The 27,844-nt window shown below is 41.3% G+C and overlaps 1 protein-coding gene across 3 annotated transcripts in view; it reads right to left on the bottom strand.

Annotated features, from left to right (window-relative positions):
- SYBU (syntabulin) overlaps nucleotides 1-21,713 on the bottom strand; it is a 41,408-nt gene extending 19,695 nt beyond the window's left edge. The window contains exons 1-3 of one of the 3 annotated variants that reach the window (XM_056331338.1): nucleotides 21,561-21,713; nucleotides 21,175-21,361; nucleotides 7,358-7,555 (exon numbers count right to left, since the gene is read on the bottom strand). In XM_056331338.1, the coding sequence (XP_056187313.1) occupies nucleotides 7,358-7,555; nucleotides 21,175-21,361; nucleotides 21,561-21,587 (412 nt within the window). In that variant the 5' untranslated portion in view covers nucleotides 21,588-21,713. The remainder of the gene's footprint in view (nucleotides 1-7,357; nucleotides 7,556-21,174; nucleotides 21,362-21,560) is intronic. The other 2 variants (XM_056331340.1, XM_056331339.1) reach the window with 2 other exon arrangements.
- Nucleotides 21,714-27,844: the final 6,131 nt, after the last annotated feature.

The following is a 27,844-nucleotide window of genomic DNA, read 5'->3' as shown; positions in this document are numbered from 1 at the left end:
TGTAGGTTCAAGTGTCATCTCTTCTGAATCACAAAACCCAAGGGATTTATGCCAGACAGAAGAGCTCCAATGTGATCTACTGGCTGCACTGGGTCCATTGACCCAACCGGGAAGGACCATGCTAAAACTGCTACAGGGACGCAGACATTCTGAAGCATGTGGGGAGAGCTGGGCTCTGCAAATAATGGACCCCCCAACAGCAACCTCCACCCCACCACCATCCACCAGACCTCACAGCACTGACTGCTACAACAGACCAAACCTTTGCAGAGAGATGCCCATGCCCAATTCTAGGATGCAAGCTTTGAGGATAGCATGGGCTTGAACCCAGACATAGCATCCTTGCTCCTGGAAGGCGAGACGTGCATGTTCATCTCCCTGTGAAGCACACCCCGGTCCTCCAGTACCCATGGTGATAGAATCCTTAATAACTCCCTGTGCTGGCAGGTCAAGCAAACAAATCTACACAGCTCCATAGCAACAGACGTGAAATTAAAGTGGATCCCACCAGTAAAATATGCAGGAGTTCTCAGTGCATACAGAATTATTATCCGGAAACATTTTTATTTTGAAAACTCAGCAGCAGCTATTTTGTATGGGCTCAGAAGGAAAGGTGAAGAGAAGGAAGCAAAGTGAAAGTAAATGAGAAAAAGGAATACAGTTGAAAACTGCCACAACTGTATTCGTTAGACTCTGTGTTAGGAAAGACCTTAGAAACTTTATTGTCCCAAATAAAATTATGAAGTGCACATATAAGAAAGGGAAAAGAGTGAGATTAAAACCATACAGGAAATAAATGTTGTATACCATTGGATGTGAATGTCTGGATGGTTATGTTGGCTGCTCTCGGGTGTCGGACAGATATGAAGCATTTGAAGCATGTGCTTACATCTGAGAAAGATGGCACATGCTCAAGTGCTTCCTCCCTTTTTATTGTCAGGGTGATGTTTTAAAAACCAGATGGAAAGCCTTCCAGAAGCACAAGTAATAGACCACTGTGTATCTGCTTTCTGCCAAATATCGAGCTGCTCTAAAAATCTAATGCTTACGTTAAAGCCATCCTCAGCTGCTTTAAGCTACTCAGGGAACCAGGGCTTTTGCTTTTCCTCTTTTTACCGGCAAGTTCCTCTGCACCCCTCAGAGGAGTTATGCTCTACAGTTATCAATAAACATGCCAACATCAGGAGATTACTTATTATTAATTCAAATACTTCAAGGAAGTAAAAAAACCCAACAAATATATGGAGAACTTACGGTCATAGGCAAGATCCTCCATCGTTTGCTACCAACTTACTTCCTTGGCCCACCTTCAGAACATTTATTTTGTTCTATGACCAATTATTTAAAGTACACTGAACCAGGTGTAGCTAATTTCTTAATTTCATATTCATATGCAAATGACACCAGTCACATATTTAATCATCTGAACATTCCCAGGAATGGAAGCATGAATTTTTCAGTCTCACTGCACCAGTAAGGTTATGAGTAATTGCAGGATGGGAACATGGTGTACTCTGATTAAAACCTGTATTTGTAACCGGGTTATATGCTTTTTGACATACCCTTGTTCTCTCCAAAAAGGTGCAGTTTTGGAATGTGGGTTATAATGTACTGCTAAGTAAGTCATAGCAAAAAGAGAGACACATTACAGAGGCCACCAGTCTTCTCAGTGCTCTCACCTTTGTGTGATTCTGCCTTTAAAATCAAGCCACCAATTGATTTCAGTAATCAGGTTTTCCATTGTCTGTTTTTTAAACAACCAAACAGTGTGACTTTGTGTTAGAATACATAGTACACCACCAGCATTTAAAAAAGTGTTTCAACATAAGAGGTAGAAGTACCAACTAGTAGTTATAAAGAACAATGAATCTCTTTGCATGCCATAGGACCTATTCAAGTTAACATGTTGGGTTTTGTATTCTGTACCATTGTTCCTGAACAACGGGGACAACAGTTCTATTATCTTCTCCCACTGCTTACAGAAATTCAGTACAGAGAATGAACAGAAGCCCTGCAAATACAAGATACAATATTCTTGGATAAATGCACCAGTAAAACATGTCTTTTCTAATATTTTATCAGCTTTCTCAAGATAAAACCAAGTCCTATCATTGCATTCTTCTGCAATCAGAAAAGTGAAGCTCTTGAGAGTGAAGCGTATTTCCTGAATTACCTCTAAGACAATTCTCTCACAGAACTTACCAACTTGTCTCTTTTTCAGGTGAAGCACATACATACATATATATATCAGAGTCAGCCAGTATTATTTCTACACAGTCATACTGAAGAGAGGGAGCAAACTGACAAAAGAGCTGTAAAATCATACAGCCAGATGTCAGTAATATAATCTGTCTTTTTTTTGTTGTTGTTGTTTCGTTTTTAAAATAACCAAAGTGACTGCCTCTAGAATACAGACACATATGAAAGTAAAGCAGCAATATGGATAAACTTAACTGCTAATTTTACAGTAATGGATTAACCAGCCACTACTCTCTGCTTGCACAGGGTGCCCCCAAGAATAAGTTCCTGGGCATTTGGGAATGTAATCTTCACACACAGGACAATAAATAATAATAAAATAGAACAGTAGGAAGAACATTATGTTTTAACAGCTAGACATTTTTAAGAGCTAGACATAGTTTGCAGCCAACACTTGCATTTCCTCTCTGATTTGTTTATCTTATTTAGCTCTAACCAGAATATTCCCAATTACCCAGGATCGTTTCCCTTACCTCCTTTTTGTTCACCATCAGCAGCTCCAATGCTGATTAAAAAAGGACCTGCACCTATTGAGCAGTCACAACCAATTTAAGGCCCATACAGTCTGCCCTACCTGTCTCTCCTAAAACTCCTAAGAGTTCTAAAGGCTTCAAAGATTAATCTGTGCAGATTGGGACATCCTACCCCAAGGCTCATTCACCCATGACTTGATGGATTCACTGTCAAGAAAAATAGAAAGAAGTAGAAAAAAATCATACTGGCAACACATGCTGGGTACAATGTTACTTACTAAGACTCAAAGTTAAATGACATTTTTAATTGAATAGCAATTGTTAAAAGTTACTTTTTTAATAACTTAATTTCTATGAACTCATTATAAATGAAATGGCAGTACATGAACATGAAAGATAGGGCAGTAATCACAGAACTGCTGGGGGTGGAAGGGATCTCTTGGGGCCACATAGTACAACTTCCTGAAGCAGGCTGCCCAGGACCATGTCCAGATGAGTTCTGAATCTCCATGGATGGAGATTCTCCAGCTTCTCCAGGCAACCTGTGCCAGTGTCTGACCACCGTCACAGTAAAAAAAAAATAAAAATCTTTTCTTGTGTTTAGATGTAATTTCATGTTTTTCAATTTGTGCTCATTGCATATTGTCCAACAGACATAGGTATTCTGTGTGGTGAAAGCCTCTGAGGTTTTACCATTAATTGAAACAGAACAATGTTTTAATATTTGAATTCTCAAGACCACCCTTCTTGAAATATGTCATAGCAGTTCAACCACACTGTAATCCAAAATGTTACTATTTTAGCCAGATTTGTAACAGATAGCCAGTTGTTTTATCAGCAGTGAAAAAGAATAACTTCTTTTGCATAGTCTGCTGCTACCTGGAATGGTTATTACTGAATTGAGCTGTGAATGACAGCCAGCCAGCCCATCTCTACAAGGTTTGGGAGATGAACCTTACTGTGGCTCACCTAGGTCTCCTTTCATGCAGTGCTGCTCACAACTCTACTTTGCAGACTCTTGAAGGTGCAAAATGAGTAAGTCTGGGACAGTCTTAATCTTAAGTCTTAATAATTCTACGTGAAACTTCAGTAATTCCACAGGCTCTGAGAGACAGCTCCAATGGTAAGCTCAGCTCATTCAGTAAACTATCCCAAGTGCACCCATGACACCAAAAGCAAGAAGAAAGACCAGAACTTTTGGCAGAAATACTGAATGGCACCAGCTGATCAGCCCTTCTCAAATTACGATGCTCACAGAGATTTAAATACAAGTACATCTCTGTTACTTTAAACAGGCAAGCCTTTAGAAGTTATTGACACAACTCTTGCCCAAGATTCCCTTCTTTATCTACATGTCTTTGGAAGTTTATCAGTACTTTGCAGCTTGCAGATCTAGATTTCGAATCTTTGCACTAAGCATTCTAATGGAAGTCAAAAAATGAGATGAGAAAGGCTATCAAAGCAAGCAAAATAGTTCCCACTATCCTCAAGAAGATGTGGACACAAGCAGGAGGAATTCAGGATGCATCTTTGCAGAAGGAGTTCACCAAGAACATGAATATGTAGAAATTTTTATGCTCCTGTTTATTCAATTACAGAAACTGTAGGATTCAGCACAGTGTCTTCACACAAAACTAAGACTAGTGTTAATTAAGCAGTTTGTGCCTTTTTGCGAGGGCATTTGCTACAACACATTTTCTATTGCTTTTAATATTGCATAGATGAATCACATCCAAAAGAAGGAACAACTTCTAAAATTCTGAAATTAAAAGGCTTGTAACTGGAGTGGATGTTATATATCTTCCTTAATGTTCCTTATCCTCTCCATTCTTTCCTGGGAAAGCAGGCACAGATTTTACGCCAAATTCACCTATAACACCACTGTGATTCAGATTTAATGCACAACAAAACCCATTACCAACTATCCCAAATGAATAATTTCCTGATGATTATAAATCTTTCAGAGGTTTAGCAAGATGCAGTGATAATGCATTTCAGGATTAAGTATGGTTCACTATGCAAACAACATAAATTATGAATGATATCCAAATCTACTTTGTTAATACTTCAAGAGATGAAGATGACCTAGATCCATATAACAATGCCTTAGGCTGTTATAGAAAGACAAGCTATGTTGTATTTCATATTTTGAAGCATAGAAAAGAAAGATGATGTGATGTTGCTTGAGTAGCAGAAAAGCACTGGAGCTTGGGAACAATCTAAAACCATCCCAGGGTTCATTCTCAGTGCTATCCCACTCTGACATTTCCTGAATTATCTAAATATTTGTGTGAGTGTTACTTCTGAGATTCAGCATGTTCCAAGAAAACAATCCTGGAAACAGATAAATTTCCAGCAAAATGACAGGCATTTTGAAGGTGCACACTGACTGATGTAGTTGCCTACAAAAATGTAGCACAGGACACAGTCTGTAAAAGATAGTGGTGGGCTGGATTTTTGTCTCCCATGTCTGGTTCCTGCTATGTAGTCATTATGACATGACATTTCAGATAAATATGAGTAGAGATTATCTCCATAAATCAGTAAGGGCTTCTGGTAGACAGAAATATACTATGTACAACTCCTTTTGCACTGTAGCTTGAGATATCCAGCTGTATGCAGAACCAGGTTATGTATGACAAGGACACATTGCTGTTATTCTCCTCCCACATCCCACTTCCCTTCTACTGCTCCCCTGTTACTCCATGCATGTTTTGCTACATGATGATGCCTCCTCTTTGCACAAGGGCTAGATCTTCCTGACTTAGTCACCAGAAATTCAAGCGCAAGTAGGTCATGGAGAAGAGACTGGATCTACCTGAAGCCAAGAGATAGCAATGGGAAAGAATTACATTAATCCCTATGGCCAACAGTGATAAAGATGAACGCCAGCTGTCCCCTGACACGCTCTCCATTCAAGCATGTCCCTCACCTATGTTGGCTCTCACACTGACTACCATGTGGTTTTTGACAACCTTCCACCAAAAAAGGGTGACATATTTGGCAGGAGAAACATAGAAGTACTCTGTAAATCAGACCTAGTTGCTGTTCTCAGAGTTCTGATGGATCTCAGGAGCAATACGCTTGAGGTATTGAGACAAGTTTTCCAACCTTACAGATCAATCAGTGCAGAGGTATCCAGAGCTACAGAATGGCCTGCCTACAAGAATACCTAAATACCTAAACTAAGTCTGTTCGAAGATTTGAAATAATACCATCAACTAAAATGAAGATGACTTCTGACTATTACTGCAAAAGGCTAATGACTTGATATTATAGGTAAATCTAAGTGTAACCATCGAAAACAATGAAGTAATTTATTGAAATGTGCATAACAGTTTTCTATGTGTATAGGACTCTTCAGCAGAAAAAAAAATTCTTTATCCACATTTTGCTAAGCTACATCCATATTCACATACAAAATGGCTGCGGTAGCCACGGCTGCAGGTTTGACTGCCATTTGCACATTCACCACACTCTGCCTGCATTAGGTTCCTTGCTTTTAATGGAACAGAAAACAAAACTAGATAAAAAACATTATCTATCATCCATTATGCAGAGCAACGGGAGACTGGGAACACTCAACTAACACAGTGCTATGAACTGAGCTGAAGAACTTGCAGGGATAGTGGTAAGTCAGATTTAATCAGCCTTTTCAGTGACCAAGCCAGTGAGGAGTTTTTGTAACAGATTCTCTACTATTTCTGGATTAAATGTGGTGCTGTCAAATCTGAGCTGGCTCCTCATGGAAGTATCTAAATTGCTTCCAGAGGTAAAATGACTCTGGAAACAGTATAGCCAGGAGGTACCTGAGCTCATAAACCATGCTGCTGGCTCTGTCCAGGGTCAAAACCCTCTCTGTCTCCACGATTAATTAAATAACAGCACAAATATCCTGACCATCTGTAATCAAGAGCTGCCTGCACATGAATCACAAAAATATTTTATATCTACTCATTAAAACATTTATAACATATATATATATATTTTATATATATAAAACAGTCAATGACACACCAGGATATTTAGTCTTGGACGTGTGACAAGCAGGTGATGTTTCAGTTGATGGCCTGAGGTGGCCCATTTGCCTGAGGCACTGGGAGACATGCTCTTGATTCAGCCAGTGCAGCATGGCTCTAAATCTGCCTAACCCCCACATGCAGGCTGCCTGTTATCTTGCCTTAGTTTGACATGTTGCATCCCAGAGCTATCACAGCCTGGCAGTGTGAACTTTAGGCAGGATCCAACAATAAATCTAACAGCATCAGCAGACTATAATTCTTTGCTTTGATGGTAAGAGTCATTTATCTTTGGCCAGTGAAATATGTGTGCAATTATCATGAAAGAGGATAAAATCCATTTCAGTTATTTGACATCACCATTGAGCCTCACAAAAGAAAGTGAAGACATCAATTAATTATATTTCCATGAAAACACTAATACTGATAGTGTTTTCAAATTTTGCAGGTGGCTCCACAGAAAGAACCCAGCTATTTAATTTTTTTTATTTGCTATCAGCATTAATGGTATCACAGGCAGCACAACAATGTATGTAGACACCTACAGATGTACTATTTAATTAGAAAGTGTAATTGAAGAAATGAAAGAAACTACACTATACTCACCGGGCTTTACAAGGCTTGTTTTTGTCTCCTTCTTATATCGAGCCAGCTGTGGGTTCCCTTCACTCATTGTCCCTGGACTGAATTTCTTCCTGGAGAAGTCTCCATCACTACCATTGCAAAAACTGATGGGGCTGTTTCCAGCATCAGAAGGAGTCTTAACTGGAGATACTGACTGGCTACTAGGGCAGCCAGTGTCATCTGAAAAGATAAGGGAAAACATCAAACTTTCTAACTAATAAAAACATGAACGTTAGCAGAATTTAAAAAAAAAGTGTTTGGACTGCAACTGTTTACAGTCAGTTGCCTGATAGGCACAACCTTGGCTCTGAAACCTGGTGAAAAGTTACTAGTTTCTCCCATTTTGTGAAGAAGTCCCAAATACCTTCTGGCAGACTAAAATGGCAAGTGCTTGTTTCACTAAGTCCGACAAAATACAAAAGCGGGGGCTACATAATGAAAACTCAGATCTAGAATAAATTCTGGCTTAGCTAGGCTAGGGAATATTACAGCATGAAGGATTGCATATGAGACAGAAAGATGGCTTGTGTAGTGCACACGAGATGAAAAGCAAGCATGGGCCTCGTGCTCTCCTTCCAGATATATTTTTATCTGAACAAAAAGAGAACGACCAACAGTCCATACGCACAAAGTCAGGACTGTCATTTAACTGGAATTAATAAAGGTTTCTCAAAATTGTTTTTCCTTTTAAAGCAACCACAATCACAGAGCTCTTCCATTCTTGACAAGTGGCTGTGAGGTACCTCGTTCTGAAGAGGGTGTGCTATGCACACACTGCTTTTGTTTAAAGCCAAATTCCTCTGGGGCCACACCAGCGCTTCATGGCATCAGCAGTCACCTCGGGAACAGACCTGCGTTCCTGGCCTCCAGGAATACAAACACTCCAGCTCTTAACAATTAAATGCAAAGCAAGAAGTCTGAGCCCAGGTGCAATCCACATATTAAGCATCCCCTTCATCTAGTCACATCTCCTGTAATCTTGAGTAATCACAGCTCCCCTAAAAGTCATGGTGGTTTTAGAGATACACAACAAAACCAAACAGGCTAATCTGACACGGGGAAACCTCGAATATTTACTCTCCTGGAGAAATGTAATTGTTTGCTCTTTCCCAGGACAAAATGAAAATTGCCATCTTCATTATGCATTTGCCCTCTTCTCCCAGTGCATTATCTTTACCTAACACGAAACTCAGAGGTACCTGTAACTGAGCCAAATAATTTGCATGACCATATTGCACTTACCGCTTCCACCCTGTTCGTAATACACGTCAAGTCTGATCCTGCAATGAGCTTTGCATGGGCAGATTGTTTAAAAAGTCAGTATGTGACTGTGCATTTATGAGACAAAAGGGGTACCCCACAACTATCTAACCCCCTACCCACCTGCCTGCCTTCTGCAGGAAAGAGAAGCTTTTGCTAGTGTTAACTACTGCTCCCCCAGTACAGCAGAAGAACCTCATGCTTTCCTGTGAACCAGTTTTCCTTCATGCCTGGCCAATTACTCTGCCCTCACCTATTTGTTCCGATGTTCTGCTTCTCATTTCTCCATGTCCTGCCTCCAATGCTGAGCAAAGTACCTCTAGGTGTTGACCGTCCAAGGCATGTTACATGCATTAGCACTTAACAGCAGCCTGAAGCGCTGCTGCCCAGGCTCCTGCGAAGTGCCAGACATGATGCCAAGCCACGAGGGCAGCCTAGCCTTCTGCCAGAATTACCTCCCAAGGCACAAAGGGCAGTAATGGTGCAAATAACCTAATCCAGTTTAATCATATTTCATTCCTTCAGATCAGCTCAATTAATCCTACAAGCCTTTTGCCATCACACTGCTGCCTTCTGCAACGCAGAATTAGTCCCTAGAAATATACCAGGAAAGCGAAAACCACTAATAAGTTTTTCAGCCCATCCCCACATTCATCCTGACTAAAGCAGGACTGTTGCTCACATGATTTTAGTTTACTTTTTGTCCTTTCCATTTCCATCAACATTGCAATATAACTCAAGGCACAGAAGAGAGAAGGCAGCAATTTCCTCCCAGACCAGCGCCCATTTCCTTTTCTCAGGGGTTCAGAGTCTGTTCTGCAGGGCGAGTGAATGCTACCTACAGGGCAGTGGATCTGCACAGCTGAGTCAGTTACTGAATTGCATTTAAGCAGCTCCTTCAGCTATATCCAAAGCATCTTCTCTTTGGAAGCACACAAACATTTATAATCAAATATATTCAGGAAAAAGTTAAGGTTCATGCAGTTTATTTTTAATTGTTTAGAAGTTTCTCTATGTGGCATTAATTTCAAAACATTGTGTTTTGTTTTTTTTTTTAAAAAAAAAGACAAGAAACAACTATTTACTCTGTCTCTCCACCAATAAAATCATTGTAAGATCTGCACAGGTTTTGCACGCCTCACAGATGTGTTTTATATGGGAGACTTTATGTAAAAATAACTCCCAAAACTATAGAGGTGCTACCTGGAAGAACCTCAGGAGCTGATAGAACCTCTAAACAAGGAAAGAACTAAACTAAAAGCGTTAAGAATTAGGGCATTAAAAAAACCAAAAACTCACTGCAATAAGGGAATAGGCTAGCTAGAGAAAGCATACAAAAATAGCATTTAAAAAATACTTTAATTACCATCCCCCCACCATTACCTCTGATACCACACTGGTGACACTATATGATCAGTTTATGTCATATCTACATATCCTCATGTCATCCCTTAAGGACTTCAGCTTTCATTGCAATGGGGCATTTATTAAAGGAACAAATGAGCCTGACACAAAGAAGAACAGCTGTTCTCCACTCATATCCCCTGTGACCTTTAGACACACCAATAACCAGGTAAGCATTCCCACTCGAGCTGAAGTAAATTAATGATTTTATTGTACTCTCTCTCCTCTATTCGTTTGTTATTTTTAATGTAATGTATAACTTCTACTCCTTCTACCTAGTATTAGCCAGAAATGTGAACAAAATTATAAATTTTCCAAATCTAGGGCAAGCTGCAGAGCAACATTTTTCTGTGTCAGCCTTTTGAAGTCAAAATGTTTACTACCACAGAACAGAACAGCTGCATACAAAATACTGGTGCTCATGACCAAATGCAAACAAAGCTTTGCTTTACACTGAGGGGATCCACCTCCCACCAGATCTGCAACTCACTGTTCTGGCACAAGGAGAAGTCCTGGTGAACATTGAGGTTCCATCCAGCTGCTCAGTGCAAACCAAATTGCTTGCACTTATCTTCATTCTTCCCTGCTACCGAAGCCTTAACATGCTATTTAATTGTATTTAATTTTGCAGGTGAACTACCCACAGATGAGCAGCACACCGCCCTGTGGGCCCTGACTGCACATCCAGGGGATGCCCCCTCCATCCCACAGACAGCCCGACTGTCTGCCCCGCTCACCGCTGCAGCAACCACCTCTGCATCTCACTCACCAGAGGAAGGATGCGTTTGCGGCAGCTGGGCTCAGTATTTCCTGCAGACCTGCAGGCTCCTCCAAACACCTGCTGACAGCTCTGACAGAAGGAGGTGACCTTCATCTGCCCAGAAATGGGCCACGATAAGGAATCTATCTCCAAAGTAGGCAATGGGGTAGCCGGAGCAGATGAGCCCACAATGGGATTCACTTTCTGCTGCAGACATGGTGTGAATGTAGTTTTCAGCAAGGTCAGTTAAGGATTCAGTCCTGTAACTCAGCAAGAGTTTTGCCCCAGGAAGGATTTCAGGTCCAGACTTCTCAGGAATATAGACAGACCTGATTCAGCTTCTCAGGCACGTGAGCATCAGGGAGATGGAAGAGAGAAAGCTGGCAAATAGCTGTGAATGTCCATACTACTGATGTCATCTGTATTATTTACTTGCACAAGAGGGAAAAATGTAAATTTATTACACACAACTTTCACTGCTTTCTTAGCCATATTCATGGTGTCTTTTATCACATTGGCTGCCTCAGAGTGTTCTGGGAGTAGGTTTTCCCTTTGAACATCAGCCGGATTTCATCACTGAAGCTCTGTGTCCAGCCCCTCTCCCAGACCAGACGTGCCTGCCAAGTTTCAAAGCCGAGCACCGGGCAGGCTCTCCTTGTACAAACAACTGGGAAAGCTGCTCAGAGCACTCTGACATCTGCATGCACTAACCAGCTTTCAAATAGTAAAGTATAAACAACAGTGTTAAAGATAGTAATACTCTTAACAACTGACAAAAACATTGTTCTCGTAGACTTTAAGGCCATACATTGTGACTTGATTTTCTCTCATTTTCTGGGCACAGAGGCTTTAGAAGTTTCACTGGAACATGTCTCAGAACCTCCTTTAGAAAAATACTGCCTTTTCCTAAAGGCTTCAAGAAATACCAAATATACAACGTCCTTATATAGTGAATCAAAATAATTAATGATGCTCTTGCTGAGGAACTGCTGACTTATTTATACTTTCCCTCCCAGCTGCCAGATCGAGCTATGCACTTTTATGAATCTGAACTGTCCACCCCCACCACCTGACCCCTATTCCACTGTCCCACTTCCATTTCTTAAGGTTCCCCTGACCAACGTTCAGGCTGTACATACTCTGCATTTCTACTAACAAATGTGGATTCCAGAATTAAACATGGACCTCTAATGAACTTTTAAATATTCAGTGTACCAAGGCAAAACAAGTTTCCTGACTTTTACCTGAAGGTTCCCTTTCTATTCATCCCAGGATCTGTCAGTCTGGGTAACCATGGCTTTGCCAGGATGGTGCACTGTGAGCTGGTTATTGATGGTGAGGGTACCAGCAAGGGCATTTCAGATTATTTTTTTTAGGAGAACCTCCCAATCTGCCCATCCGCTCCACATTTTTTAACCCCCTACATGTTTCTTTGGTCTTCTTTTCATCACCAGTCTTGTAGCACAGGGGTGTTTTATGTATTAATGAAAGTTGCTGACAGACATGAAAGGGAATACATCATCTAGCTTCCACCTGTAAGGCTCTTGCTGTATTAAATGGAAAGAAAGAAGCTCCTCTGGAAAGTGAGTCAGAACGACAACCTAATTCAGGCTAAGTCATCCCACTCCTCTGAGTCACTGTTTGGAGGATCTCACCTCTCTCCATGGATAAGCACAATCACCGTTCTGATTTGGACAGCTGAAGCAGTGAGGTGTAAGGGCTCTCCACCCAGTCAGAAAACATTGCTGATAGGAGATCCACAGTATCATTCTGGAACAGCCAGGTAACACCATAAAAGCAGCAGGATGAAACATAATAGTACAAAATGAGTAGTACACATAGAAAGGCAGAAGTGGAGCATATTCACACCCACACCATGAGGCTCTCAACAGGTAGGAGTCCAACTCCTACCTCATCACAACACTGACTGGCCCTCTGGAGGTACCCTCACCTGCCCAGCAATGATTTAGGGAGCACAGCTTAAAGCAAGAATGTGAATATTCTCCTCAGCTCCTGTTTGTACTAAACAATTTCATTTTTACTGCAGCCATTCCAATAGCTGATTTTATGTAGTTTATGAGGTTAGTAATTTGCTATTATCAATTTGTCACCTGAAAACCTGCAAAATCACAGACTGCTGAAAAAAGTAATCATTAGTTAACTTTAGTAAAAGTGGAGTCCTAAAAATGCTACTAGTTTAGGTCCTTTTGATGAACTCTAAACTCATTTTACAGCTATTTTAAGATTGGTTTGGGTTGGTATTCAATAAAATTCATGAGAATATCATGTGCTTATGAGGCAAGTGTCTTACCAGGAGTTAAGCACACTAAACCAGAGCAGAAGAGCAACAAAAACTATAGCCCTGTCAGGAAAAGAGAGGAGGCATACTTATACAAAATCCCGCTAAGCAAATTAATTCCACATTTAATCTCCATGTCTCTGCAGACAGAACTCGAATTAACTACGCTCCATTTTGCCTGTGAATGAAGGCAGGCTGGCAGCTCCACCACTCCCCGAGGTCACCTAGAGAGGCTGTGCAAACTCTTGTCCTTGAAGGTTTTCTAGACTCTGATAGAGAAAGCCATGGCTGATGTGACAGTGCTGGAAACAGTCGTGCTTCAAACAGGAGGCTGCATGAAATGATCTCCAAAGGTCCTGCACAACCAACATGCTTAAAGATCATACTTTCCTTTTACATTTTTTAGATATTCCACAACTGGGAACCACCCTGTTTTCCCCAGTCAGTCTTTCAAACTGGAACTATTGATTTTAATGTTGTAGTCATAAAATCTAACCAAGCAGTGACGTAAGCAAAATCAAAACTAAACATCTTCAACTCCTTTTGTTCATTGCTGAGGTTCCTATCATTAATGTACAGGTAACTTTTACACCTGCTCCTCACCAGCCCCTATGACCTTGCTTCCATCACACTCCACAGGCTGACCACTAACTGTCACTACTGAAAATTTAGTATGGAAGTTGCTCACTGAATTCAGTAAGAGGTCTTCTGCTCATCCACAGCATGGTATGAATAGTGACAGCTCAGATTATGTAGGAGAGGGAGGGGAAGAAGAAAAAAGATGCACTGGTCCACTCCTACGGCTCAGGCATCTTTTACAATGCAGTATTTCTCATCAACATGTCCTTAAAGGTATCTGCTCTTGACATCTGACTGAACAACAGCTAAGCTACACTGAAGCACCAAATTTTAATTGACTTTGGCAGCAAATCTACTAATCTTCCTTCAATTTGAACATCTCACTAACAAGCAGGACCAACATGAGTTCTGGGAAACCATCTGTAAAAAGAACTATGTTATTGTGGCTTTCTGGCTTTGTCATTACGTGTATCGCACCACTAATGGTATTAGTATTGTAGAACAATTGCATAAAGGCTTACTAGCAAAAATATCAGCAAAAATAGTACTGTTACTAGGAGAGCACTGAGAGTACTAGGAATAGCACAGCTCATAGAGCTTTGATGTCACATCACAGATAACATTTGGACAAGGGGCTTAAGATGACAAAGAACAGAACCCTATTTGAAAATTTTAAAGTAAAATTTTAACTGAAGGTGAGGACAAGAAAGAGTCTGAAAAAGAGACAAAGGAGAATCTTGTTGTTCAGTAGGGTTTTTTAAGCACTTTAGTAGGCCTCACTGTTGCTACCTCAGGTGGGAGAGCCTTGATTACATCCAGTATAAGAAATATTACCCATTTAATGTTAACATTATGTGAAATATATGTGTATATATAGATGGGTTTCTCTGTGTGTGTTTCTATGTGTTTAATTCCATTATGCAGCAAAGGAAGAAATTATAAGTATTCTATCTAATCTTGAAGTACCATTTTTGGCACTAAATACCTTCAATAGACAACACAGAAGTTTGTAGCTCTTCCTCAAATGGTACAACATATTATACTCCTTTGTTCACATACAGCTCTGCCTCCATGGCTGACAGCAAACCACTGTGAACCTCACAGCTTCAACAATCACTTCATAAGGTTGCACATTTTATCTTCTAATGGAAGGAAACTACATATATTCTATCATATATGCATAAATATACATATATATTTTATACATTTTTGTCTCTTTTTAAACTGTCCCCAAGCCCAGACTGGCACTTAGCATCACCACAGAACCCACTCACTCTATTTGGTGATAGATACACATCAAAACACTCTTCCAAAATTTCAAGGACATATATTAATCCTTTAAATGTAGGGTTAAAACAAGTCATGTAGAATTTATTTTAAAACATCAAGATTATCTTTTAATACAAAATAAATCAAAGACTTCTGATTAAAGTTTCATTCCTGCTACACATTGTGACACTCTTCAATATGCATGACAATATTCAATTTGATAGAAAATTGCATGAAAAGCACTTAAATCCAAAAGTATTAGATTACACATTGGTGGCGAAGAAATGACACAATATAGTTTAGAATTCAGTCCATAGTACACAGCAAGCTGCAATAAACAGGGCACTAGAAAGGATGAAGTACTGCCTGTTCTCAGGACACCATCCAAAATGTGCCAAAGAGAACGGGAACTCTTCTGCTGACCTCAGGAGGCTCTAGGTCAGGCTTTAAAGGTTCACAGTGCTGACAGATACATAAAAAGGTGACAACAAACATTCAAAAGGTCAAATAGTTTGGCTTCCAGATGTTGTTGTGCGGCACAGGAACAAAAGGATTGTTACTTACCAAGAGGGAATAAATAGTGAAGTTGAAAAGGACGCAGTGAAAGTCCCAAAACTGAGGAATGAGTAAACTTTGCTCATTAGTACCTAGGCACTTTTCTCATTTCCGTGTTTGGAACAGATCTCTGCACCACAGAAACAGAACTGGTGGTTAACAATATGAAGCAATAATAAATTATTGTACATAAGGCAGCCCAGCAGGAAATTCTCCAGGGAAGCAGCAGTGAGAAAAGGAAGCATGTCACCAGTGTCACCCTTATGCAAAGGCCACAGATGCATTTTTGAAAGCAGATTTTGTTTCAACGTTTCTGTAAATTAATATCACAGTGATTACTCGACTGCCTTAGAGAGTGCTGCAAACAAGTGCACTGGAAAAGACCTCCTGAAGTTTTAAAAAATGGCAAAAGGCTGTGAAAAGCATAGCATCAAGGACTGCAGGAAAGAGAAGCTAACTTTCAGCATCACATATTTGAGCACTTTTAAGATATCTCTTTGATTCAGTAATGCAGACTAAAAAAATACAAATAAACCAGTAAGGAACTACTTAAACAAAATACTTCTTCATATAACAAGAAAGAAGAATGGAAGAACTCTCTGTTTCCATAATAATACATATATATGTACATACATGTATATGCACACACGCACACACAGATAATAGGAGTAATTATTTTCAGTAATTTACATTCACTCTCTGGCCTCAATCTGTTGACTTGTTAAAATACTGAAAATACGTTTTCCTCTATCTTTTTCCATTCAGAAATAGATATTTAAGTAGACACGTTTCAATAGTGTAGCCTCCAAGGCTAACTGATTTACAATACAAACTACTTCAATGCTCTAGTGAAGAAATTATTTACCCGAGTGTGAGAAGGTGCAGCTTTTTGTCCAGTAACACCCGTACAACCCTTTTCTTCTTGTCTGTGGCTAGCAATACGAGCCACACATTCACATGGACTTTAATAAGCCTGCCTAAAGCCTACATGCTTTTTTTGATACATGCACTACGAACTCAGCCCCACCATCCATGGACAGCTGGGCCAACTGGAAAACAATCTCTGAGTTCAAGGGGACTGTGCACAGGGGCAAGTGAGCGGGGAACAGTAACATTGAGACTCCTGCTGCAGGGTCCATATGCCAGGGCTTTACAGTGCAGCCGCAGTACGGTGGCACACGAGTGTTGGCCTCTTCTCCCAAGTAACAAGCAACAGGACAAGAGGAAGCAGCCTCAACTTCTGCCAGGGAGGGTTAGATTGCATATTAGGAAAAATTTTGTCAAGCACTGGAACAGGCTGCCCAGGGAAGTGGTTGAGTCAGTGTTCCTGGAGGTATTTAAAAGACACACAGATGTGGCACTTAAGGATATGGTTTAGTGGCAGACTTGGCAGTGCTGGGTTAATGGTTGGACTCTATGATCTTAAAGGTCTTTTCCAACCTAAATATTTTTATGATTCCATGACTGTATATTTATTGTGTCATGCATTTAAACAACAAGATTTTAAAAAAATCTTTTTTACTGTTTTAAAAGAGAAGTTTACAAAATAAGCATTGAACCCAGATCTTGAAATTTGAAAGGAAAAGCAAAAGAAGCTTCAACTCCTATGTTTGAAAACTTTGTTGAAGCGAGTCACAATCATTCATGTACAGAGACACTACTGGTTTTCGTGGCCCATAGTACTATGCATTCTAGTTAAAGAGGTGATTTGCAGGTAAACCTGAGGAAGGAGAAATTGTTTGCTAAGGGCATGAAACAGGTCCTCTGGCTCACAGAGTCTTTTGCTGAATCAATTATTAAATGCCCAAGTGCTTCCTGCAAAGCTGCATCTCAGTTAACAAAGTGCCGCTGCATTACCTGCAGAAATTCAGGCAGCTGGCCCTTGAAGAAAGGCTGAAGGAAAGCTTGGGCATCATTATAAAGGGGGCAATAATTTCCTATTCATAAGGAGAAATTTAAAAAGCTATTCAGAGGCAGAAACCAGAAAAAAGTAAAAACCAAATTAGCTTCCTTTAAAAATGTAAAGTTAACAGACTGTTACTGAGCTTAGCATGGCCAGGCTGCCTTCGACCCAATATACAACTAGCTTGGTATCAAAGGACATGCACACAAAAATCAAGGATAATGCCCCACCCTAAGTATCTTCTTTCTTACAAGGCAAACCCTGTAACTGGAATTACCAAAGGCAGCCCAGCAGCCACTCTGCCAGGGACCCCTGAGCAGATGATTTGTTCACGATGTTTAAGATTGCACTATCCACCCAACTGACAAGGTAAGTGTGTGCAGCCACTTCACAACCAAGTGCAACTTATGAGGAAACCACGCATGATTCGTGCAAACACTCAGTAGCAGTTGAGCCAGACGAAGCTTCTGGGAGAATGCTTTTTCATCGTTTGACATCACACGAGTTCTGTGGCTGACATCCAAGCCAAAGAAGGGCAGTGGCTGAAGGAAGAGAAGTGTTCCCATAAGAAATGACAAACAGGACCCCAGATGCGGTAAGATTTTTAAGGAAGGGTTGTGCATGGTGAATACTGACACAAAGGCTCAGCTTGCCTACACAACATCCAGAGAGCATTCACGTTCACTTGGCAGAAACAAAGCGTATTAAAAACACATTTCATCAGGAATATCACAGGCAAAACTAACAGTCTCGCCATGTTTCATATGGACTTACAAAGCAAAACTGACAAAGTCAATTGCAAATAACTGACCAGCCTCATCAAGTGAGTCTGATGAAATCACATAAGACAAAGAAGGAGCTGATCGCATAAATTTAAAACTTAGCCAGAACTAACAACTTCTTTAAAAGAAATTAAGCATTAAGACACAGGGCCTCTTATCTGTTGCCAAGTGGTATTTTTTGCTGTTGCCACCATGCTCACAGCAATGCCATGGTTCCCAAAGGCTCCCCCTACCTAAACCAACATTAACGATACCTAGAAGACCCTGCTGCTCTCATTTAGAGTGCAAGAAGAAACCCAAGCTTTCACTTATATGTTGTGACCGTTGTAAGCACACAGAGAAAATGGACAACCTCAGAAGCTCTAGGGAATCAACCAGGAAATACTTATTTAAATGGATGAGGAAACGAGGAAATAATTTCTGCTGGGGGAAAAATAAATCCACCCATTATGACCACTTGGTGTCAATGATAAAGGAAGATAGGCAGAGAGCAACTTGTCAAGAGAAAGGTAAAGAGGAAAGGAATTATTCCAGGGGTCAATTCACACTGTCTGCTGCTTATCAAGAACCTTTTGGAGTTTAATGCTACAAAGAAGTTACAAAAAATACATTTATCCAAACACTCATGAGCTTTTTCATACTGCATCACACTACTATTAATACTATTCATCTGCTCATCCTTTCCAAATTTATTGCTAATTTTAAATCCACTTTCTGCACATGCCAATTCTCAATTAAGATGAAGCACCAGGAGAGTCAAGTTAGGGGCTGCAGCCCCTCCACTCACCTCTCCACACAGTTCTTTGCCAACCCCTCCCCAGAAACAGGAACCTGCAGCCACTGGGGAATTTCAATCTAAGATTCAATTTTATCTATGATAAAGAAGGATCGTAATTAGAAGAAAGGGAAGCAATGTCAGGGAATGAGGAAGTCAAGTCAGTGACTGTTGTCATACCTGCACCACGGTGAAAAACCCATTGAACCTATCAACAACAAACCCACATACTGGGATGGAGGGCAGTGCCTTGGCTGATCCTTGGCTGCATAAGGTTTGATGACTCCCAGCGGTCCAACTGAGTAGCGCATACCTGTATGGGTGCTGCAGGCAGCTGGAGAAGCACAAAGCTCTCAGTATGGGAAAAAATCAAACTAAATCAACGCAGCATTCATGGAAGAATAACTGATGAGTAAAGGAAATAAAAACACAAGCAGTTGTGCATAAGAGGCAGGTTAAGAGACCACCATCACACTCTTGAATATCTCTGTGAAAGGCACCTTAAAACTATCAAGCCGTAAGATCAGACACACCCAGAGTAAATACAAAGCTCTGCTGAGACTCAAGGCAGCTTATATATAGTGCAGTGGGACAGCAAGGGTATTTGGCAGCTCTGCGTTGAGCAGATCTGAAGAACATGGTATAAACCCAAAAGATATAAAAAGGAATGTCAGCAACCAGGATGAAAGGCTTGTCAACACACAGGGAAAAAAAAAAGTCGGGATAAAAAGGAGCCATTTGGGAGAGATCATAAAAATAATATATTTCTAGAAAACTTCAAAAGATTTTACTTCTTTGTAACACGCAAACTCAAGCAGATAAGGTAGAGTGATCCCAAAGGCATGGGAAAAAGACTTCAGCATTCTTACAACAGTATGTTGTTTGCTTAATGCTCTGCATTGTTCATTAAACAATAACCAAATAGATCATTCCGCTGTGCCTGAATTGCAAAATCCATCCAAGCAAGGCTCAAACACAGCTATTGTGTTTCTCATCTAGGAAAACTGACCATTCTTGTACACAGTGTCCAATAGACTGCTTTTCCTTAAAAGAATTGGAAAAAAATATCTGATCCACTATAGTGAGGACAGAGATAAATATGAGCGTTTCTGGCTGTTCCCAGGAAAATCTTTGGTAACTGGAATACTTTACGAATAAACAAAAAGGAAGTTTAGGAACGTGCTCTGATATTCACTATTACAAAAATACTTGTAATAATTCAGATTTTTAGTTAGACAGAGAATGTTATGCTCTCCAAAACGCCATTAAAAACAAATGTTTAGTCACCAAAATATCTTCCATATTACCACACACATATAGAGCCCAAGGTGTTCATGATGCGACCCTCAGTGCTGTTATCCAAGTGCATGATGTCATATGTAGTGAAGAGTTTGACTGAATTAAAAGGTTAGTCACCACTAGTAGGTATCTGAGTCATTCACGGCTAGCTGAGGCACTTAAATTGTGCTACACTCAACACAGAACAAATATTTAATATAAAGAAATCTGGTTTCAAGTTGTCCCCGACATAAAGGCATATACTTATTTTGAAAAGCAAGTGACACTTTTGTGGTCTACAGTTGGGGAGTAGTAATTTACTTCTGATGTATCACCCAGCCATTGCCCTCTGTCGAGAAGACATCATGTGCAGCTCACATCTGCCAACATGCTTCTCAGGAGTGGCCTGAATTCTCAAATAAACAGAACTCAATTCAATATGACAGTGAAAACTTCACCTGCATATTTTGTTCCGATTAATGCACAGAGATCATCGTCACAGAACCAAAAGGAAATGCAGTATCTGACCTGTGTCTGATACCCGTAATAGCAGCTCCCCTGTTTAACAGACCCTTTGATTACGGGCTTTTCAAAATGCCTCAAACCCATGCTGCAGTTTTTAAGGCAAATCTTTCTTTTTAAGGCAACTCTTGTGCTGCAGTAAAACCACCAGCTTTTTAGCAGCGGATAGCTGAACTTGAAATGGAAACATCTGGTGTCGCTTACGGACATGTATTAAAAGAACAGATACTGGATTTCCCTGGAAAAATCAATGGTTGCCCTTCTTCATCTGCAAAGCAGGATGCTGACGCAAGCCCAATACAGGGATGCTGCGTCCGGGGGTGACCGCGGAGCCTCAGGGCTCGGCGTGGTGGGACCCCCCCCATGACCCCCAGGGGCAGGGCTGGGCCGGGGGGGATATCTGTCTGCCATACCTGAGCAGAAGCTGTTACTGCTGACGGTCCTGGCGGAACCCCCGGAGGAACTGGGCGGGTTGAATTCCCGGCTCTCCTCCTCCGAAAAGGGCGACTCGGAAGCGGGGGATACCTTCTGCTGCGGCCGCAGGACCAGGCGGGGGATGCGGCTGCGGGACACCTCCTTCTCCAGCTGCGTCTTCTGCTCCTGCTCGGGAAGGGGCACCTTGATGTTAAGGCCCCCTCGGATGCGCCCTCCTCCTTCCACCTTCGAGGCAGGGGCACGCAAACCCCGGTCCCCCCCCCGCCCCTCCAGGGGCGGGGGGGGGGGGCCGGGGTTTGCCTGCCCTCCTCGGTCCCCGCAGCCATCCCTGCCGCCCCCTCCGTCCCCATCCCCATCCCCTCACCTTGCTGCTCTCCCGCAGGGGCCCCATGGCTCCTCAGTCGCCGCGCAGCCGAGGAGGGGCACCTGGCATGGGCCGGAGGGATGCGCTACGCCCGCCTTGCTGCTGCCGCTGCTGCCGCTGCGGCGCTGGGGGTGGCGGAGCCCGGCCCGGCCCCGCCGCCGCTCCCCGCCCCGACACGTGGTGCCGCCGCCTCCGCCCGCCCCGGGGGCGCCGAGCAGGTGCGGGAAGGGGTCGCATCCTCCCGCCCCGGCTCCGCATCTCCCCGACAACCCCCGGCGGTGGGCTGCCCCGGGGAACCAGCCCCCTGCCCCCCGGTCGCAGAAGGAGCATAAACACGCTAAAAATACGCGTGTGCGGTGTTACAGGTTTCACGCTGGGGCACCAAGCCAAGTACGGAACGGCGGGCAGATGTTACCGGTGCTAATATGATGGATGTATATAGCTGTATAAATAGCAAAATGCGTCAGATGTTCTCTGCTCGTTATTACTGGATGACAGCGTTTTATGGAACATGTGGAGACCTAAAAACTTACTCGATTCTCAGGCAACACACTGCATAGTATAATTACTGTATTGCCTCCCTTACCTTTAATTGTGGTAATTGTTGTTGACTCTCCTTATTGATTAATGCACACATGCTAACCTTGTTCACCTGCTCCCCAGAGCAGGTGTGCTTATAAAGACATGCATTTATTAGTAGGACTGTGATCTGGGCTATATGCGTATCTACGCAGTGGGTGAAACAGGCCTCTTTTCTACAAAGAGGATGATGAAATTCTCGGTATGAAGCTCATTTGAGATTCATGAACAGGAGTTCATGAGCTTGCAGGAGCTGTGCTTTCAGCAACAGTATTTTTGGGCAAAGATTTCCTTTGCATGTGTACTTCCTGCAAAGGGCCTCAATCCCTGTTGGGAACTTCTGTTTGCTATTAGAGCATAAATATTAAATACTGTCTCAAAAATAATTAAGAGCAAATGTGTCTTTTATGAGCAGTACAGAGAACATACCATCAGTAATAGGAAAGGTGATGCATTCACCTAGTCCTCAAAGAGGAAAGGGGACACTGGTGAGTACTGACACACTGATTGTTGCATATACAAAGGCTTATAATTACTAATTTATTAACCTGGCATCAGGATTAGATCCATTACTTATGTAGAGCTCCAAGCTATGCTCTGCCAAAAGATGATACCATCCTCCCCTGGCAGTGTCAAGGCATCTATAATTCAGAGAAGTGAGATATAAGTGAGCTGAAAATAAAGCTTAAAATTCATGTATTAAAAGCTCAGTGTGCTTATAAGATATCTTCTAAGCACTGGAATACACCTTTCTGAGGCACAAAAGAGCAGGAAGAATCCTGGACCTTTCCATACTGCTCCAAGTCTGTTTCCATGGAAAATAGAAAATTGCAAATTGAACATTTTAATCACACAAATTTCCTCTTCCTTCAGGTGCACCTTGCCTTCAGGGCACCTGAGACCGTAGGCGGCTTCTGTGAGCCACACATTGCATGTGTGTGGTGGAAATTTCCCATGTACATTTACAAAGCTGTTGTACTGGTAGAAAGAGTGAGAAGAAGCTGTGCAGCAGTGCTGCCATTGCCATAGTAACTCAGCTCGAGAGTTGATGATGATGATCCAATTGTCGGAGCCTGCTTTATCTTTTTCCATTTCAAGCTCAAATTTTTGCTTTGCTAAGAAACAAGATATGAAAAGTGAAGTCTTCAGGCTGCCTGAGGATTCATAATGGGATGTGATTCCCTTTCATCTCCTCTTCTCTTTGCATAGAGATTTATAGCCTTATCATAAATCATAAACCAATCATTAACTTTCAAGCAAACATTTTTTTTTTACCCTTACAGTCCATGTATATCTTAAATATTGAGGAAATAAACCACTTTTCAGCTTATTAAAATATTTTTAATGTGCACTAGTTAATCACCAGTACTGGGAGGAACACATACTTGACATGATCATGTGATACCACTCTTACCTCCTCTTGATGTCTTTTACAAACCAGCACTATTGCTGTATTACCTATACAACTAATTTTCATAACCAGGACGTAACTCTGAACAAATCTGTATTTTTTGTGCAAAGGAAAAATATCATACATTCGTAAGGGCCTCAGAAAACCTACAGAACACAACATCTTCTTAGGCTTTTTCTTGCTCTACTCCCTCCTGAAAAATAACAGCTCTCCAGGAAGCCACAGAGGGCTGCAGATTCAGCAGAAGCGCCTGGACTCCAGGAGCTGCCAGGGGAAGCTGGGCACCAAGCCAGCCCCTTGGGTTAGACCTTATGCTTTGCTGAAAGGGGAGCAAGGTACGTGGAAGCAGTTTTTATTCCAGGCTTTGCTACTAAGATTTTCACTCAGATGGAGTGCTCCTCCAGAAAAAGTTGCAAGGGAGAGAAGAAGGGGTGAATTATAGCTGGCCATGGAGTACGTTTTGCTGTTACGTCTGCTTCTGTTCTGCTGCTATCTCTGAACTTTCTCAGTGGGAGGGGAGTGGGATTCTAATCCGGCAGAGTTTTGCTAGCCAGCAGTTAGTTGTGTCCTTTAGCACAGATGCAAGGAACTCAGTGCATTGTTGCTTCCACATCTGAACTGCTAAGAGAAAAGCTTCAACTGATGTTTTTGCAAAGCTTTCTGTGCAATTTGGTTTTGTAAGTTTATTTGTTCCATCTGATGGTACATTGTTTCTAGACATCTGCAAATGCTGTTTTCCAGTTTGTTTTCTTGCAGTGTAGTATTCTTGCTCATGAGCCGTCAGAGTAACAGTGGTACGGCAATGGAGTAAAGGTCTCAGCATCCTAATTAAGGACCCAAATACCTCTGTTTGGAATCAGGCACTTCAGAAGAACAAGTGAAAAAAATACCGTATCCAGGAGAGAATCAGTTAGAGCTCAGCAGTACACACAACGGTACCTTTGCACCCTTCAGCACAAGAGGTTTATTCATACTGCCAGCAGAGACCAAATCTCAGTTGAGACCTTCTCTGTGGTACAAATACATACTGCCTTTCTGATTCCATGAATTTTCCTTCTTTTCTGTGCAGTAGTTCAGTTTCAGCAAAAAGGCTTCCACTCCTAGCTCACTTTACTTTTGACCAGTCCCTCAACAGAGTGGAAGAAAGCAGGACTTCTAGGAAGTCAGAGGCTGTAGTCTCCTCCCCAGGTGGCAAAAGGTGTGGAACTTGAATCTGTCATTTTCTTTTTTTCATTTTTCATTTTTTATTTTTTATTTTTTTTTATTTTTGGTGTAATAATTAAAAGTCTGAACAAAGATTCCTGCCTTAGGTGAATGAATTCTAAATAAACAGTCACCACATGCACCTTTGCTAATTTTATGCTGTCATCTGTCATCATTTGGCAGTTCTGTATACTTGCAAAACTTGATTTTGTGGGGAAGTGGCATGGCTTCTGAACTCAGTTTATGGGCTGGAGGATGCTGGTTCAAAACCAGGCTGGCTTATTGCTCAGATCAGGACAGTTCTAAGTTTTTATAACACTGAAAGCACTTGTGAACATTTGGGGTTAAAACCAGAGAGGCATTTTCTGACCTTATATTCATTGGGGTTGGGTGGCTTTCCTGCAAAATTATTTTGAATTGGGGAGTTTTGGTGCCTAAATCTGCCTAAATTCAATTTCAGGTGGCTGAATTTTTCTTTTAGGTTTGGCACTGGGCTTTCACAGGTCAGTGGAGTGCAGACAATACCTTATACTGCTTCAGGACCATAGGCCAGGTTTTGTTTTTGAATCACATCTCTCCCTGAGGTCAAAGGAAAAGCTGAATGGGGCAGAGGGCAGAGCTGGGCCCTGTAATCCTGATACTACATGATTTCATTAATGCAGGCACATAGCTGGTAATGCTTTTGTCCATGACCTATAGAGCATCTGTACTTTGCCAGCTGAGGTCTATGATGCTTTGATATTTTTTTTCTCACCTGAAACATGAGAATGATGTTGACGTTAGGTTTTCAGAGTTTGGAAATGGATAAATGTTAGGAAGCTTGTGAAAGCACATGAAGCTGGAGAAAATGAAGAAAACACTGTGAATTGTCAATATTAGAAATAATTGACGTGGAGATCTTCTTTAAACATCTACTTTGCAACCAAGTGATTAATATACAGGTGAGCAATTACAGTGAAAAAGCATTGCCAAGTATACAGGACTGTTCATTTGCAATCATGTATATTGGTATATTAGTAAGGATAGGACAGATAGAAATGGTGGAGAAATTGGAACTTGGAGAATTATAAGATTACAGATAAATATAAAATGTCAGACTCAAAATTATTTTCCATAAAGTTTATAGATGAAAAATCAGATAAACACATTCATATAAATGCAAAAATAGAGAAAAAAATACGAAACATATAAGTATTCAATGACTATCATATATATGGATTTCATACTTACGAATTCTACTTGTACATCTGTTATTTTGAATGACTGATGGAAAACAGACATTTTTTCTGCTTTAGAAACCAGAAGTGCAATAAAATTAAAATCCAAGTGCAAAGCCCTGCACCTGAGTCAGGGCAATCCCCAGTACCACTGCAGACTTCCAGGTGGATGGATTGATAGCAGCCCTGCGGAGAAAGACTTGGAGATACTGGTGGATGAAAAACTGTACATGAACTAACAATGTGTGTTTTCAGCCCAGAAAGCCAACCATATCCTGGGCTGCATCAAAAGGAGCATGGCCAGGAGGTTGAGGCAGGTGATGCTCCCTCTCTACTCTGCTCTGGTGAGACCCCACCTGGAGTACTGCACCCATGGCAAAGACATGGACCTGTTGGATTGAGTCCAGAGAAGGGCCACAAAGATAATCAGAGGGCTAGAGCACCTCTCCTATGAAAAGAGGCTGAGAGAGTTGATGTTGTTCAGCTTGGAGAAGAGAAGGCTCTGGGGAGACCTTATTGTGGCGTTTCAATATATAAAAGGTTTTTATTAAAGAAAGATAGAGACTTTTTACCAAGGTCTGTAGTGACAGGACAGGGGGCATAATTTTAAATTAAAAGAGGGTTTACACTGGACATATGGAAAAAAATTTTTATGATTACAGTCATGAGACACGTGATCAGGCCGCCCTGAGAAGCTGTGGATGTCCCATCTTTGGAAGTGTTCAGAGTCAGGCTGAATGGGGCTTTGGCCAACCTGATCTAGTGAAAGATGTCCCTGCCCATGGCAGTGGGGTTGGACTAGATATTCTTTAAAGGTCCCTTCCAACCATTTTATGATTCTATGATCTCCATTCTAACTAGTTCAAATGAGTTCCAGTTCCTGAAGGAGAGTAACACCTTCTAGTTTGTTTATCAGATGCATTGATCCTGTTTTTCTGTTCAGATGGGTTGTGTAACGTATCAGCAGATCTCACTCAAACATTTGCCAAATGCTAAAAAACCCACCAACTGGTGATAACTATTTTCATAGCAATATTTTATGTTAGAAGTCTTCAGACAAGTACCTGAAAAATTCTCTCATTATCTTTTAAAAATACTGGAACATGAGAGAAAGATGAGAAGAATATGAATATAATTTTAATATACAGAAAAGGGCAAAAGGGAAGCACTGCTTTGTGTTAATTGGGCAAAATAAGAGAATAATTCATTTGGGACTCTGGCAACACAAACCACATGTTAAAAATTTAACTAATAGCTACTGTATGTCTTTATAGGAAGCATACCTTGTAAAAGAGACTCAGTTAGATAGAATGCATAACATTAAAAAAAAATACAGCCAAATTCAAAGAAAAACATCTGGGACAAATAATAAAGCTCTGCCAACACGATGGGAAAGTGTTTTGGAAAGCAATTATGAGAAAAGTACTTTGGGCCCATAGTAGTGAATGTCTCAATGTGAGTTCTTAGGCCGTGGCTGCGGTTAAGAGAACTAATGCCAAAGAAGTGGAATATTTAGCTGAAACAGGGGAGTGATCTTGCCTGTGTACACAGTGTAAGATGTCTGCTGGAACAGTCAGTTCAGTTCTAGTGGGGAGGAGTTCAAGGGAGATGTTTTCTGTAAGACATTTATTTACTCTGACTTCTGACAAGAGTTGTGTGATCTGTTTCTACTAGACAGATCTCTGTCAGTACTACTCAATGAAATGCAAGCAGAAAGCAACCTAAAACACTGCACATGGTGTAATCAATAACCCCAGTTGCATTAGGGTTTGGTGTGATGTTGCTGAAACATCAATAGTCAAGGAAGATAGATTGTTCCGAGATGGACACATACATAATGACTCTTACCTAGTTTTGAAATCTTTTTTCTTGGA

This window comes from Falco biarmicus, chromosome 3 (assembly GCF_023638135.1).
Source record: "Falco biarmicus isolate bFalBia1 chromosome 3, bFalBia1.pri, whole genome shotgun sequence".
Classification (NCBI taxonomy): Eukaryota; Metazoa; Chordata; class Aves; order Falconiformes; family Falconidae; genus Falco; species Falco biarmicus.
This window is presented reverse-complemented; position numbering and strand designations above follow the sequence as displayed.